We start from the raw sequence: 17,482 nt of genomic DNA on the forward strand, positions 1-17,482 counted from the left end.
GTAGAATTAAAGTTCAGACATACAAAATAAGAAAACACATCTATATTAAACACTGTAAACGTTAGCATTGCTACATTGAGGTGAATGGGGGAAAAAAGACTACCTTTAACTACTTTACTACTACTTTAGCCTGCTATAAAACATTGGCAGTCTTCTCCAAAACGCAAACTTGCGGTTAAAATGTGACACTTCAAACATGGTAAATCGCTGGTTAACAGCATTTGCAAACAAAAAAAATGAAAAAAACTATTACGAACACCGCATGCAATGACAAAAAGTGTTGTTTTTTGGTCTGCGGAGCGTAAAGCTTAAGTTAGCTGTTTAGCGAATGAACTTCCGGTGAACATTTAAAAATAAAAGCATGTCATGTTCGTCATATAAGTGACGATTTCTGGAGTTAATCCCACATACTTCAGAATTCAGATTGTACACCAAGAATACTTTTGAAATGAAACTCTTTATGAAAAGTCTGATTGGCAATGAATAATTATTATATTACTATTATATATAGTACTGTACTATACTATAATATTAATGCTAGGTATTTTTTTTTAAGAATTTTTTTTAATCATGTTGGAAAGGTATGTGAAAGTCAGTGTTCTGAATCTGTTTACTTTCCATTCTTTTGCACTAGTTAATGCTAACAGCATTGGAACTCATTATTTGTGAGTTATTATTGTTATTTATGTGTTTTTTTGTACTTTAATAAATAATTTAAGTGTTCCAAAATGTTTTTGTGAATTGATAAGAGCCAGCAAAATTTTCATTGCTAAATTAATTAAAAAAAAAAAAAAAAAAAAAAAATTCTTATTATTAGATTAGTCGACTAATCCTAAAGATAGTCTGTTTACTAATCGGGAGGAAATTAGTCGTTTGGGACAGCCCTCATGAAATGTTTTTTTTTTTTTTTTTTTTTTTTTTAATAAGTCATGGAAGCCTCTTGCAAAAAAGTACAGATTTCATCCATTTATGAGCAGTGTTGTTAATCTTACTTGAAAAGGTAATTGATTAGTTACAAATTACTTCTCCCAAAAAGTGATTGAGTTAGCCACTGAGTTACCTTATTGTAAAAGTAATTAGTTACTCAGCAAAGTCATGTTCTACACTAGAGATGTCCCGATCACGTGATTGGAAATCGGTCCGCTCGGGCCATTTTTTAGAGGATCGGTATCGAGTGAAAAGGATCGGGTTTTAAATGTATTTATTTATTTATTTATTTATTTTGGGCTAAAAAGTAACAAAATAATCCAGAAATACAATGGCATTGCCAAAAGAAACAAAAATGTATACGATAAAGAAGTACTGTAAACAGTACTGTACTGTAACATATTTGGAACTTTTTTTCAAATAAATAAATAAATAAACTCCTGTTATCGGATTGAGACTCTGTATCGGCAGATTCTCAAAATCAGGTGACTTCGACTGAGACTTTGGTCCAAAAATATGCGATCGGGACGTCGCTAGTTATCAGCAGCCTGAGCAAATTTGAGTGGACTCACTCAATGAATCATTTAATAAAGACAAGTATTTTTGTACGTTGTCCTTGTTCAAAAATAATTCGGTGGGACAGTAACATGATTGAAACTTACAGCCACCCCCCACCCTCAGACTCGGGTGCAAAAATATGCAACGTGATATTTATTTGGATCAAATGTATTAGTCCACAGGTGTCAAACCGATTCCAGAAAGGGCCAAGTGGGTGCTGGATTTTGTTCTAACCGATACCGTGCAGAGAGTTTAACCAATGAACTTCTTACTGAAACTAGTAGCACCTGACAAAGTTTAACTGATTACACATGTAAAAGATCTGATTGGTGAAAAGGTGTCCTCTTCATTGGTTGGAAAGCAAACCTGCACCCACTTGGACCTTTCTGGAATCTGTTTGACACCTGTGTATTAGTCTGTTCAGAAAACAAAAATGTAAACTGACCATTAACCAATGCAAATCTGAGACTGTATTTTAGGCCTACTGCACAATAAGCAGAACACTATCCTTAAATATTCTGTAAAGTAACAATATTAAATCTTGAAAATAATTCAAGTACAAAAACTAATAACCAAACATAAACTTGGCTAAAAGGACTCATTCTTGCCTTTAATTTCAATGAGCGAGAAGTAGTGCCAGTACTAAGTAGGGCATGATCCGCCCACCTAGCCAATCATCATCGCGTTTGCAACGGCGTCACCACCCCATTACCCCCTGCCCCCTCCCACTCTGCTCTATCCAGGCAGGAGGCAGCTAATGTGTGACCAAATCCAGTGTTGACAATGATTGGTCATCATAATAGCGTGTAATTTAGAACTTTTGCAAATGCTGGTCTACAGTATGTTGTTTATATACTGAAACAAACTTAAATGAACTGCTACAGACCTTGTGGAATTCACCGATGAGGAAGGATACGGCCGCTACCTTGACCTCCACGACTGCTACCTGAAGTACATCAACTTGAAGGCAGCTGAGGTTTGTTTCCTCCTCAATAGTTTTTGAAACCAAGTAAAGCAAACTCAGGCTTGTGATTATCCCAAAGGATAAAATTGTGAAATAACCATAAATCCATATACAGTGGTACCTCTACATACGAAGTTAATTCGTTCCAAGACTTTGTTTGTAAGCCGAAATGGTCGTATGTGGAGCAGGATTTTCCATTAATGGAAATTTCCCCTATAATTTCCCTTCTATCTACTTTCGACATATGAAAGTTTTAAAACTGTTTCGTCATTTAAAGATGGATTCAAGTCAACATTTTGCCGATTTAGGAGTATTTTAGATAAAAAGTTAATTAGGGTCGCTTGGAAGGTTTGCTACAAAGCCTTCCAGAGAAGTATACTGCTTTAAGATGTCAGTTGTTTACTAACGCCGGCGAGTCTGTCATTTCGCATGTAGTTTTCTATACATGTGCTAACGCTGCTGAGTCTGTCATTTCGCAACTAGTTCTATATACATGAGATGTCTAGCGTAGCATTATGTGGGCGTAATTTGTAGTGGCTGTCAGCCGCAGTCAGGAATTATTGTTTTTTTACCGAGCGGCATGACTGGAGCATGATGTTTACTCTCGGTCCGTTCCTCATTGCATCCCAAGGACCGGGCTGACTGTGTTTTAGTTCCGCCATACTTGGCATATTTCAATTATCGGAATTTGGATGTTTGTGAATCGTTCTCGGATCTTCCACGGCCGAATCGCGAATAATCGAAGAGTCGGAAATAGGGCTGCAGCTATCGATTATTTTAGTAGTCGATTAATCGATGAACTAGTTAGTTCGAATAATCGAGTAATCGGAAAAGGAACATGAAAAATTAAAATACCTGAGCTGAGCCTCAAACGGTATTAAAAATAAATAGATGAGGATCTATGTACAACAAAAGAACAATTGGCTAACTTACATGGCAAAAGTCTGCTAGCTTAAATGCTATAAAATGCTAACTTTTTTTTCTCCAATGCTCTTAACAAATTGTTCAGACTCATATTCCCACAAAAATGGCTAAATATCCATATAAACTAAATTACGAATGCATAAAAAAACATTAGCCCAAAGAAAAACTCAGCTTACGTTGGTCTTAACAGGAAGCAGTTGGATTCAGCCATGTGAAATGAGGCAGACTGGAGGGCAATCTATCCACCCTAATCAATAAACTAAATGTAAACACTTTCAAAAAAATAAAACTTCACAAAGCCACTTTAATCAAGCGAATACTCGAGGCAACAAAATTTAATTCGAATATTTTTTTCTAATCGAATACTCGAGTTAATCGATTAATCGTTGCAGCACTAGTCGGAAATTTAGCACACCTCTAATAATAAAAGTAATAATAATCATACCTGTAATAATATAACAAATCGGGTTTTAATGTAGCTGATGTGTTTTGTGTGGTGTACCTGAACGCACCGCGTGACTGACTTGACAGAGTGAGAGAGGACTTTTTACTTTCACTTTGTTCAGCTGGGGCACGCAGTAGGCATGTTGTGTTGCACAAGTTCTGAAATAAATGATTAAAAACCTGACAAAGCTGGCAATTTTTTGGTGATGTTACCACAATAATATTTGTTACTTGTAAAGACTGGCGAATGGAGGTCAGAGGAGGACCGTCAAGATTGTAGACATTCTACGGCCATATTGTCGAGCCAGTTCACGGAAGCGCATGCCAAGCGCATATTTTTCTTTCATTTCCATCTTCATTTTAATAGTAAGCATCACCATTTTACTTTTTTTCACCACCTACACTAACCTTCTTGGAACCCATGTTGATTTCTCTTCTAAGAAAATCCGCCGTGCGTCCGTCTTGCAGTATAACAAACTGCAGCGCAGACATAAATCATCGTATTTCGAGCATGTCGTCGGATGTAGAAATAAATGGCGAGTCAAATTTTACTTCGGATGTCGGAAACATCGTGTGTTGAAGAGATCGTATGTCGAGGTACCACTGTTGTTCGTAAATGTTGTTTTATTTTCTTAGAGATTGCTTAGAGAAGCTTCGAAATTGACTTCACATTGGTAGCATGTTACTGCAACCTGGGGGCAATCAAATTCCCTTAAATGATGGTTGTCGTTTCACCCTATCATAGGGGTGTTAAACTCATTTTGGTCCGCGGGCCACTTCATGGCAATTAGATGTCATGCCGGCCGGACCAGTTCATTTTGGGCCGAATAAACTCACTAGCTGCCATTGATGGCACTAGATGTCGAATCCATTTTGACAGGGAGGGGCGAATGAACATTCATTCTGTCACTCTGGAATGTAAGACTGAAAAATATCTCAAGGATGTGTAGAGTGTATATTGCAGTGTAAAGTGCAGAGTGCACTTCCATGTGTATAATATCTTGTGGCCCCGTGGGCAATCCGATCGCACACTGAGTAATGGAGTTCTAACTGCTAAGACCACTGCTATGTTTGACTATAAATGTAAACAAAGGAAAAATATACCCAACAATGTGCTACACAATGCTCATGTATATTAAACAAAAAAATGGAATTTACAAGCAATGCTTTATCAAGGCACAAACAGCAAGATTAAATGGCAAGCAATGGCTGTTTAAGTTGCTATGTGTTCGAGTAGTCATGTGGCAACATCCTGGGAATTTTAACAGGTTAGTTACACTTAAGCACCCCTAGGACGCGACAAAACATTACAGATAAAGCCAAGTTATCAGAGGACATGACAGCAAATTTTATGTTTTGTTTTTAGTATAGATTGGAACGTATTAGGCGATTTACTTGGAAAATGTGATTCATGATACAAATACTATGAATGATGGTGCGAAACCCACTCCAGAACGAATGTTTTGTAGCTTGAAGTGCAGCTTTAAGACTGAAAAATATCTCAAAGGATGTCTTTTTTTTTTTTTTTTTTTTTTTTTTTTTGGCCCTACAGCCAAACTGGGAAATGGGAAGAGTACCCCCGCCATAGGTTCTAACCACTTTGTAGCCATTTCTCCGGCACTGAAAGTGTTATTTATAAAATTTCAGGAAAAACTTCTATATTTCCTGCCTCATTGCGAGCTGGCCTTTTGTAATTTGTTGCCTTCAGCCATTCTGACCGAGCCACCGGCTTGACGTCACAGATAATATCAAGATTTTCAGACTCTGCAAATTCACACTATATTTCGCCAGGGTCGTAGAACATTTTAGGAGACATTTGCCTCCTTATGAAATATGAGAATAGGTACCATATTTGATTTCTGATTCATCAAAAAAAAAGTTTGGGATGACATTTAACTAATATCCAACTCTTTCAACAGAAACTTGAGTATATCGCCTACCTTTCATCATTTGACCAACTGTTTGATATCCCCAAGGATCGAAAGAATGCAGAATACAAAAAGTGAGTTTTCATGTATTTTTTTGTCTTCATTCTTTCATACCAAGGAGATGTTGACACGAGAACGAGGGGAAAACGGTAAAAACTCTACCAATTCAAATGTGAAATATACTAGCCCTCTCAGTTGTAAAAAGAGGAGCAGGAAAGCCGCATCTGTACCATTCGCCACCATTGTTTACGATGCCATAATGCCACACAAAAAGTGTCGTTGGCGCGCCCCACGACGTCACTTCAGCTAGCTCTGATTTTTACACGGGTAGCCGGCAGCTACACTAGACCGGGTATTCGGCGTTTAGGAAATTAGCTGGCTCACTAACCCATGTAATTGAATATCCGGACAAGACAACCATGAAAACTCGCTTGTTTAAATCCTTTGCAAGCGATGCAAAAAACAAATGTACAAAGGATATCCCATGTGTGAGGTAATACAGTGGCATGAAAAAGTATCTGAGCCTTTTGAAATTTGTCACATTTCTCAATAAAATCACCGTCAAATGTGATCTGATCTTTGTCAAAATCACACAGATGAAAAAACTCTGCTTTAACTAAACCCACCCAAACATTTATAGGTTTTCATATTTTAATGAGGATAGTATGCAAACAATGACAGAAGGGGGAAAAATAAGTAAGTGAACCATCAGTTAATATTTTGTGGGCCCCCCTTTGGCAGCAACAACTTCAACCAGACACTTCTTGTAGCTGCAAATCAGTCTGGCACATCGATCAGGTCTAATCTTGGCCCATTCTTCTCTACAAAACTGCTGTAGTTCAGTCAGATTCCTGGGATGTCTGGCATGAATCGCTGTCCTTAGGTCATGCCACAGCATCTCAATGGGTTTCATGTCTGGACTTTAACTTGGCCACTCCAGAACGTGTATTTTGTTCTTCTTCATTCATCTTCATTATCTTGTTGCAGTATCCATCCTCTTTTTAGCTTCAACTGTCTGACAGACGGCCTCTGGTTTTCCTGCAAAACATCCTGAACATCCTAAAGTTTTGAATTCATTGTGGCAGCAAAACAGGCCCAAATTATGATGCTCCTTCCACCATGCTTCAATGTGGGCATTAGGTGTTGATGTTGGGGAGCGGTTCCATTTTTCCTTTACACATGACATTGTTTGTTACTCCCAAACAATTCAACTTTGTTTTCATCAGTCCACAAAATATTTTGCCAAAACGTCTGTGGAGTGTCCAAGTGCCTTTTTGCGATCATTAAACGAGCAACAATGTTTTTTTAGACTGCAGTGGCTTCCTCCCTGGAGTGCTCCCACGAACACCATTCTTGGCCATAGTTTTACATATACAGTGGTACCTCTACATACGATCGCTTCGACACACGAACTTTTCGACATCCGACGTAAAATTTGACTTGCCATTTGTTTCTACATCCGACGACATGCTCGAAATACGACGACAATGGCAGCACCGCAGACGAATGCACGGCGGATTTTCTTGTGTGACAAATCAACACTGGTTTCAGAAAAGGTTGGTACAGGTGGTGAAACAAGGAAAAAGTTGACGCTTACCTTCTAAATGAAGATGCAAATGACAGAAAAATATGAGCGTAGGGTGGGCATCCGTGAAATGGTTCAACAATACTGGACTGTCTCAGAAAATTAGAATACACAATATTCTAATTTTCTGAGACAGTCCTGTATATTGTTCTATGTAAAGGACGTCAGCCAAGGTCGGCCCCCCACATTTTTACCACGCCAAATCTGGTCCCCTTTGCAAAAAGTTTGGACACCCCTGCTTTAAATGGTGGATTAATGTACAGGACTGTCTCAGAAAATTAGAATATTGTGTATTCTAATTTTCTGAGACAGTCCAGTACATCTCCACGGTCCTCCTCCGACCATCGTTCGCCAGTCTTTATAAGTTAAGCTGACAATTCTTATTGTGGTAACATCTCCAGAGAAATTGCCAACTTCGCCACGTTTTTATCATTTATTTCACAACTTATTCAAAACAAAAACACCTTCTGTCTGCCGCAATTGACGGTGTTCTCAAGAAAACATTCAAAGTGAAAGTGAAACTCAAGCTCACCGGTCTGTCTCTGGCACGTCAGCCCCGCGGTGCGTTCAGGGTCAGCAAAAAACGTCCGCCACATTAGAACCGGATTCGTTACATTAATACAGGAATTATTATTATTATTATTATTCCGATTTTGATTTATAATTTATTTGTTTTGCTATGTGTAATTGCCATTTGTAATAGTACCAGCAGTATTTTTTAAGGATTTAGTGAAGGTTTTTGGGCTGTGGAACGAATTAATGGAATTATAATGTATTCCTATGGGAAAATCCTGCTCGACATACGACCATTTCGACTTACAAACAAGGTCCTGGAACGGATTAACTTCGTATGTAGAGGTACCACTGTAGTTGATGTGCGCACAGAGATATTGGACCGTGGCAGTGATTTCTGTAAGTCTTAAGCAGACACTCTAGGGCAGTGGTCCCCAAACTACGGCCGGCCTCCACATTTGGTCCAGCCCCCTGAACAATAATTAAAAAAAAAAAAAGTTTCTCAATAGTGTTATTTATTTCCTGGCTTTTTTCTATGAAGAACCCAGAGAGGGTTATTTTGTTATTATCTATTTAATGAATAGTGTTATTATTATATTAAATTATTATTATTATTTTATTCACTTTTGTTCCGTGAAGAATACAGAAAGGATTATTTTATTGTGGCTTTCTGAAAAACAATACATTTTTATATTTTGGCACTCCTGCAATCGTCACACCTTTTCTGTTACAAACTGACCCCGTTTGTAACAGCTTGTTACAAACGGTGGCCCTCACAGGCCCTCACAGGAAAAAGTTTCTTTTTTTACCTCTCTCTGTATTCTACGTTGAACTCTTGGCGTCATCTTTGGTGGACGGCCACTCCTTGGGAGAGAAGCAACAGTGCCAAACTCTCCATTTGTAGACAACTTCTCTGACGGTTGATTGATGATCATTCAGACTTTTAGAGATGGTTTTATATCCTTTCCCAGCTTTATACAAATCAGCAATCCTTGATCGCAGGTCTTCAGACAGCTCTTTTGACCGAGCCATGATGCACATGATCAGACAATTCTTGTCATCAAGACATTTATTACCAAGTGTGTGTTTTATATTGGGCAGGGTAGCTTTAAACCAATCATCAGTGATTGGGCACACACCTGACTTAAAATGTTTGGTAAAAATTGGTTTCAATTGCTCTTTAAAGAACAATTGTGAAGTTAGGTTGGTCAACCATGTTTTAGAATAATATCAATGGTTAAACAATTATAAGCATATTTTCGTAATTTTTTTTAACGCAACCCTTTCAGATTTTTTGTTTAACCCATAGCAACGCCCTTGACAACGAAAATGCTTTTCTTCGACAGGCTTCGGAAATCATGTCACACAGAGAACTGTGAGGGAAGTCCGCCATAGAACAGTATTGTTGCATTGCTTCTCGGTAAGATGCCACGGCGGTGTGTGGCGATGTATTGTTCTCAATCTAAAGAAATTTTATAAGTGAGTGGCCAAAGGATAGCAGGGCATGTAAATGGACATATTTCGTTCGCATGAAGCGAATGAATTTTATGCCATCATCGAGTAATGTTCTTTGCTACAAACACTTCGATGATGCCTGCTTCCTCAACCGGTTTGCTTATGATCAAGGATTTGCAAAAAAGTGTGATTTTTGGATAGATGACTGATGACTTTGTCAAAGCAGTGCTGCCAACTGTTGTGGAATGAACAGTAGAAGGTAGCGACGTTAGCCGAAAGGTTACTCGAGGCAAAACCCCGATCGTGTTGTGGAATGAACAGTAGAAGCTAGCGACGTTAGCCGAAAGCTAACTCGTGGCAATCCCCGATCATAGTTGCATTGAGTTCATTTTGCCTACACTAATAAATTCGTCAAAATCTTTCTTTTATCCCAGGCAATAGTAGGTTGTTTATTTACCTGACATGTTTCGGCGAACACTTCTGCCTTCGTCAGAGGGTCCAACGGCAGAGGTGTTCGCCGAAACATGTCAGGTAAATAAAAGCTAACGTCGCTAGCTTCTACTGTTCATTCCACAACATGATCGGGGATTCGTCAAAACCTTTCTTTTATCCCAGGCAATAGTAGGTGGTTTATTTACCTGATATGCTTCAAATAATAAAAATAATAACAGCCTATATCTTACCAATCTTGTAATCTCGATGGATCTTCTTGTCTCCATTCTATGTCAGGTAGGCTGGGCACATTGTTTGCATCCTGATTAGCGTCTGGCTTATTACATGTTAGGTCCAACATAAAATTCCAACTTCCTCTTCTTGCTCTAACTCTTCAAAAACTTGGATCACCTCCATTGCGCTCGATCTATCGCTTATATCGCTGTTTGAATCATTGTTTGAAGGGCTTTGTATGGCGGCCGTATGTATAAAGCTGCCATCGCTGTTCCCGGTGTGACGTATCACTTCCGGATTCGTCCCCTTTCAGGCTTGAACTTCGGAAGCACGATTATTTTGTCAAATATAAATTATTTTTTCATGCTTTATTTTTTGGACAATGTTTAATTACTTTAATTGTGACCCTATTTGGCATTTCTTGAAATTACTTCACATTTGGTCTTTAAGTCTCCTTAGGCAGAGGGTTCACTTTCTTATATTTCCCCCTTCTGTCATTGTTTGCATGCTGTCCTCATTAAAATATAAAAACCTATCAATGTTTGGGTGGTTTTAAAGTGATCCTCTAACTTAAATACATGTAGGCTCTAATAAACCACAATTGTTCTCTTGTACTAAAATATGTTGTTACAAACACATAAAATGTTAAATCAATGGCAATATTTTATAATATTTAGTACATAATTTGACCGTTAGTTGGCGCCATGGTTTGCGGGCTCGCAGTGATGACGAAATTGGGATCTTTCCAAATGTGTAGCGTGTTCAACAATTGCTTATTGCTGCCTAAACTCGCGAAGTAAAATGCCACGATGTGCTGATTTTGGATGCATTTTCCAGTCAAATGGAAACGGGGGGAGTGAAGTGAGTGGTCAAGGTGGAATTATTATTTTTAGTGAGCATAGGTGGAGGCTTCTTCCCCCTTTTTGGTCCCTGTATGCACGTATCCTACCCACCACGTGTTACAACTGGCGCCCGAACATTTTTCCTGGATCCGCAGTCAAGTAAGGGATCCGTCTATTTTCTGGATCCGACGCTCCCACCGCGTCTGCAATATTGGTTTCGGATCTGTCCATTTTTTTGATTCGTCGGTCCCACAGCGGCTTTTCGGATCAGTCTATTTTGTGGAATCGATGGCCTTATTGCGGCTGCAACATTGCCTTGGGATCTGTCTAATTCCTGGATCTTCGAGTGAGTAAAAAACACGGATTTGGATTACTATTGCTATCTTTTTGTTGACTATTCTTCGTGGGAGTTTTCCCCAAATCATACTAAATAATTAAAGCACTATGGCACGCTACAGTGACGACAGTGACTCAGACGTGGACCTTACAACAATGTTGGAGTTCGTCAGGGAGCGCGTGTTTGCGTACTACTGAGCTCCCGAGTGAAGAGTGGTCAAGGTGGACATATTATTTTTTGTGAATAAAAGTGCATAAGTGGAAGCTTCTCCCCTTTTTGGTACTTTTATACACGTATACCTACCTACCTACCTACCTACCTACCTACCTACCACACGATACAATGTACAAGACATGGATTACACAAGGTGTGCTCTTTGGCCTGTACTGTATGGAAAGCACTCGATAGCTCTGGATGCTAACAATCTACATAATTATATTGGGATAAGTTTGAAAACGCAATATGCTTACCTTGAATATATCTGCTATTAAAACCGGAGTTCCCAACAGCATACACTCCGCTCCCAACCGGAGTTCCCAACAGCACTCTCTTGCTCTGTTGCCATTGAGACTCACTTGCAGCGAGTGCATCACCAGTTTTGCCCAACTTTTGTCAGGTATTTGCTGCACGCATTTTTCCCTGAAGCTCGTCTTGTGAACGACCGACAGTGCTGTCCTGCTCTTCACTTTTCAGATCTGTTTCAAATAGGAAGGGTAGAACTGACGACATGTTGGGAAAGCTAACGAGTGACACGCTGGAATTTTGGCAAGGGGCCCGTTGACGTCACGCACTGCGACGTAACAAGAATGACGACCTATCAGTTAAAATAATTTTACAAACTTTATTAAAACAAAAACATTAAGAGGGGTTTTAGTATCAAATTATTATAAGTCATACTAACATTTATCTAAGAATTACTTGTCTTAAAAATAGAGGATCCCTTTAAAGCATTTTTAGTTAAAGTTAGTTTAGTTAAAGCTCTTTTTTTCATCAGTATGATTTTGACAAAGATCAGATCACATTTGATGGTGATTTTATGCAGAAATGTGAGAATTTCCAAAAGGTTCTGATACTTTTTTATGCTACCGTACCAAGTGCACAGTTTGAGGTTAGCAGCTGAGCACATGCACGTCCGGTTAACATTTCAACATAAAAGCACGTTATGGTCAACATGAATGCAGATGCCTGCAGTTACTTTCACATATTCTATACTACGATAGCCTTCAAATGACGCCCATTGTGAAAGATGTAATTGGATGACAGTCATTTTGGATTAAATGAACGCTTCTGGTGGGCTCTTAATTGGCAGAGAACAAAAATGGCATTGGTTTCTCACCTATTTGATATTCCACATGAAGCTAACTTTCAAGTGACACGTTATGCCATTGTGAATTTTAAACAGTATTATATGGAATATAGTTTGTTGGGTTTATTTAAAAGAATAAACATTACATTTGAATGGGAGGTTTATAAGGATGTATATTATCACTACATTTGTAGTTAAATTGGTCATTTTTGGGGTGGGGGGAATTACATCACATTAATTTGAGACAATATATCACCCACTAAAATTTGTTATCTCGACAGGCCTATTATGTATTTTAAACATAGCTAGCACATCGATCACTACACATATTGATATTGACAGCCTGTCCCGCCCTAGTCCATTCTAATGTAGATAGCTCCATGCAGGTATTTGGAGATGCTGCTCGAGTACCTGCAGAACTACACAGACCGGGTGAAACCTCTGCTTGACCAGAATGATCTTTATGATAAAGTTCTATCAGACTTTGAAAGAAAGTGGGAGAGTGGAACCTTTCCTGGTTGGCCTGTAAGTTGAGTTTATATTAGTTTTTTGATGATTCTGATCAGTCAAGGTTATTTAATTTTTATTATTATTATTTTTTTAATAAAAGAAAGAGACAAGTAGTGCTTTGACGCATGCTGGGGCTCACCTGGACCTTTCAGCTTTTTCATCTTGGGAGGTAAAAATACTTTTTTTAAAATAGTTCCTTGCAAGCCACATTATATTCTAATCTAATTCTCTTTTTTTTTCCACACAGGAGTTGGCCTCTTTAGGTCTGGACAGATTAAAGTCTGCTCTTCTGGCATTGGGACTTAAATGTGGAGGGTGAGCTTGCCTTGGACACATAATCCAATGATGACTATTTATTAAAGTGCATATGACACCTGACCTAAACTGAAATATTAAGTAGCAATATTATTGGAATTAAAATCATATATTGAGACGATTCAACTATATACAACAATTAGGCAAAGCGCATGATGATGAGAAATGCATCTTTAAAGCTGCTGTTTAGCTCCTCCTGTCATCATAGCTCTCTGCGCCTCGAGCTTGGTGATGACGTCACTAGGTAAAGTATTTAGCCTTGGGCACAATGGAGGAGGAAGTGTTTTTCAGCAATTCTGGTTCAAGTGTGGATTTTTCAAACAATATTGTCAATCCAGAGGAAGTATGAGACATGCAGCCATATATGTTTGAGTCGTATTTGGAGGAGGAGGAAGATTCATAACGAGGAAAAAGGCGATAAAAGAGACGACAAAAACGAGGCTGATGGCTAGAACAGACTGCATGGCCAACACAAAATGTCATTGTTTTTATCTCTCTCCACCGCTATTAGTACAGGATAGTCTTTGTAAAAGTATCGATTTCCCAACTGCTATATAAATTGTATTGTCATGACAAATAACAGTACTGTGCTAAATGGAATATGAAAAATTACTGCATAATGGTCAAAACTTGCCTGGTATACCAGACTCACCGCTGTTCCAGCTATTGAGTCTGGCCACCATTCAGTGGATACAATTTCCAGGGCGTAGCAAGCCACAGCAAACAGACGGCGGAGTGGACCAATCAGCGACGGGCAGACGTGACGTTAGTAAAGCGACGAGGGCAGGACGACGGACTTGCGCGCGGAAGGAAACATACAAGGAGAGCGGAGTTTATTCAACATGGCTAGCACGAGACGGACTGTTGTCAATGACTCGTGTCGATGTGTTTTTGGTAATTTAAAACTGATTTTACCGTGGATTGGAACATATTCTCGGCTCTCCTGTTCACCATTTGTGTTTTGTGGAGACGACTTCCGACGCACAAGAGTGATATTGCTCGTTAAGAACACGTCACGCAAATAAACAAATCTGACTTGTCGATTGATTTCGTACCTGCTCGAGAGGCCGTTAATGGGCTGGGTCCCAGACTTTTATCTCAGTGTTTGAAAAATACAGGGAGAACAGTCTGGCCGTGCCAGGCAAGGTCAAACTGCCGATTTCTTGCACCACCGAATGGTATTTTATGCCACCGGACTATTACGGCTCTTGTCATTTCCCTGCTGTGGCCTCGAAGACTGAGGAAAGCGCGTAAACAAAAGAGGAGGCGTGAATGCTAGGCTAGGCTACATGCAAACACGAGCCGAGCGGCTCTTCCAAGTCTCTTCCTCATCAAAATCACAACTGCCCTGACTCTTGTCACACACGGCGGCGGGAGTGACTGCCTTCACCGATGTGCCAGCCTGTGGCGGCGGGCAAGTTTCGGTAGACGACGCCGGCTCGTCATTCCCCTGCTGCGGTCCCGGCCAGCAGTCCCGCCGGACCCAGGGCAATGTGAGCGAGTGTCCGGCGGGCGTGAACGCTGAAGATGGCGCATTCTCGGCGGACAAACCGGCGGACGTCGGGTGGCTTGTCACACTCCATGGTCGCCGGCCGATGAAGGCAAGCACTCCCACATTCACCGGCTGACGACCAGTCGGCCAATTAAGGGAAGCAGTCCCGCTTTCACCGGCTGACAGAGAGCACTGTCACCCACAAAATGTAAGCCATCTACTTATTAAAACGTGTGTGATGATCCCAATATTTAACATAATATAAAACATTTATCTTTGGTTTGCCCAATCTTCGTTGTGAATAGGATCTTTTAGAAACACAAAAACGCTCACACCACTCTTCCTGGTGTAGCAACAATTGCCTGCAGCACATTGGGCTGGCGTGATGCAAAAAATAATGAATCGATTCAAGATCTGCTGAATCCGCAGTCTTTCTGCACAGAATAGTATGGCTGTATAGTGAAGATGATCTCATCCTTCTTCCTCAATCCCAGACTGGCCGGAAGTCACTCTTTTCATGGCGCGGGTTTCAAAATATTAAATATTTCGACCTCTTCAATCCATCCAAGTGCCATGCATAAGTTTACACAGACTGCAGTTACGCTTTAGGCCAGAGGAAACCCGGGTACATCACTGACAATGTGTCCAGGTTGCACCAAAGGGTGTATTCATGTTTAATAAGGATAGTCTTTCCCAGAGCACAAGATGAAACCATTCGTCCTGGATCGTAATATTTAGTCCTACTTGATAGAATGGCGGTATCAATATCAACTGTGATGATATATTTCATAGTTTTAATCAGTAAATGTATATTTTTATGTATATTTAACAGCACTCTAGAAGAGAGAGCTCAGCGACTTTTCAGCACCAAAGGCAAATCTCTGGAATTGCTTGACCCTTCGCTGTTTGCCAAGAATCCCAAAGTCAAAGGTCCTAAGAAGTAAGTATACGTTTAAGTGAAGTTTGTGTAGCTCAAAGTCATCAAAAAATCTCAAAAGCCTTCAGACGGACAGTGAACATTTATACAGTAGTACATCTACTTAAGAACGTCTCTACATACAGAATTTTCAGGTTAAGACATGCCTCAACAGGAAAATATTGCCTCTTGTTAAGAAATTTCAGGATACATGGGGCAAAAATACCAGTGTGGCCGGTACTCGCAGCTCCTAGAGTTCACTGAACATAACGTAACCGATAATGATAAAAATAAAATTTTCTTTAAATGTTTGTTGTTGCAAACACATACCTTTTCGTCAAAATAAGTGACACTAGACACTTTATCTCGGGGTTTGGGAGCGTATGGCCCGCAAGCTATATCCGTCCCTTTCGATCATTGTTGTTTCCGTCAACGGCGACAATAACGAATTCGTTGACGAAAGATTGTTTCTAGTCTTTGGTTGTGAATGAGTTAACCACCAGTCACCGGTGACAGGGTTGGTGCGCATGACATGTCACGTGAGCAACAAGATCTGAACACTGCTACGATGCAGGCTGACTAACTACACGCACAACAAGAAAATGTCAGAAATTGTGAACATACGACAGAAAGTATGGCGCATTTTCATCTTGTCAGACGAAAGCGTGTATTTGTCCCATGAAGCCACGGCTTTAGCTCGTTCTTGTCATGAAAAAAATGGTTCGTCGACAATATATTTTTGTTATCATCATCATTGGCGAAAACAACAATATAGTCCAATACTGGAAATAGCGATAATTGAATGTTGAAATAAAGTATGCTTTCACTATACCTACAGAGACACAGAGCGAAACAAGGAAATAGGTTTTCTGGAGGCACAACTCTATGAATATGTTGAAATCCTTGGCGTAAGTATTGTTTCATAAAATGTCTTTGTTTTATGACCCGATTATGTGATAACTACAGTATTGTAATAACCAAAAATTTGATGTGCATGGAATTTAAAGGAGCAGAGGCAGCTTACCCATGAGAATGTGCAGAGGAAGCAAGCCAGAACTGGTGAAGAACGTGAGGAAGAGGAGGAGGAGCAACTTAGTGAGAGTGAAAGCGAAGACGAAGACAATGAGATCATCTACAACCCTAAAAACTTGCCCTTGGGCTGGGATGGCAAGGTATAACCTCTAGTGACCAAAAGAACATCACATTGTGAAGATAATTCCTCAATGGCATACCGCAAGCAACACGTCACTTTTGCTCATTAATTTTCATGACGTTAGCAATTGTTACTAGGTGGGTCAAGCTCGCGTTTGTCCCAATGCAAAATGCATGTAAATACTGTACAAACGAGATGTTTACAGAGCTAAATCTACCAATTCTGTCCAAAAATCATGTCCCCCGTGCCAAATTCACTAGCAAAGGTGTGGAAGAACTTACAAATGTTCAGTTAAAGAGATGGCTTGAGTGTCGAGGGCTGAAAAAGATGGGGGGAGGGAGCCGACTCAATCCAGAGGTAGCTTTTTCTTGTCCGCATTGCCTTACGCCACTGACAGAAATTCTCGTTTCAACAATCTATCCTTTACCACCATATGCCGTCTTTCTTATATATTATATCCTCTGGTTGTCTTACGTCTCTGACCGCTCTTGGGGGTAATTTACATTGCTTTTTTGTGTAGTGATAGCAAATGCTACTCAGTGACAGCCAACGAACACTTTTAAGTTTTTCATCAGTAACAAATGTTAATTCTCTAATTTATTTACACTTCCACCGTACTAAAGTGTTTTTTTACATCAGAAAAGGTC

General features: G+C 39.7%; 1 protein-coding gene across 1 annotated transcript in view; it reads left to right on the plus strand.

Moving 5' to 3' along the window:
* The window catches only part of sf3a3 (splicing factor 3a, subunit 3), a 37,244-nt gene that overhangs the window by 4,395 nt on the left and 15,367 nt on the right, over window positions 1-17,482 (plus strand). The window contains exons 6-13 of the mRNA XM_057824933.1: window positions 2,370-2,461; window positions 5,737-5,819; window positions 12,836-12,974; window positions 13,060-13,128; window positions 13,207-13,274; window positions 15,599-15,706; window positions 16,521-16,590; window positions 16,690-16,854. Of these exons, the coding sequence (XP_057680916.1) occupies window positions 2,370-2,461; window positions 5,737-5,819; window positions 12,836-12,974; window positions 13,060-13,128; window positions 13,207-13,274; window positions 15,599-15,706; window positions 16,521-16,590; window positions 16,690-16,854 (794 nt within the window). The remainder of the gene's footprint in view (window positions 1-2,369; window positions 2,462-5,736; window positions 5,820-12,835; window positions 12,975-13,059; window positions 13,129-13,206; window positions 13,275-15,598; window positions 15,707-16,520; window positions 16,591-16,689; window positions 16,855-17,482) is intronic.

Source organism: Corythoichthys intestinalis, chromosome 20 (assembly GCF_030265065.1).
Source record: "Corythoichthys intestinalis isolate RoL2023-P3 chromosome 20, ASM3026506v1, whole genome shotgun sequence".
Lineage (NCBI taxonomy): Eukaryota > Metazoa > Chordata > Actinopteri > Syngnathiformes > Syngnathidae > Corythoichthys > Corythoichthys intestinalis.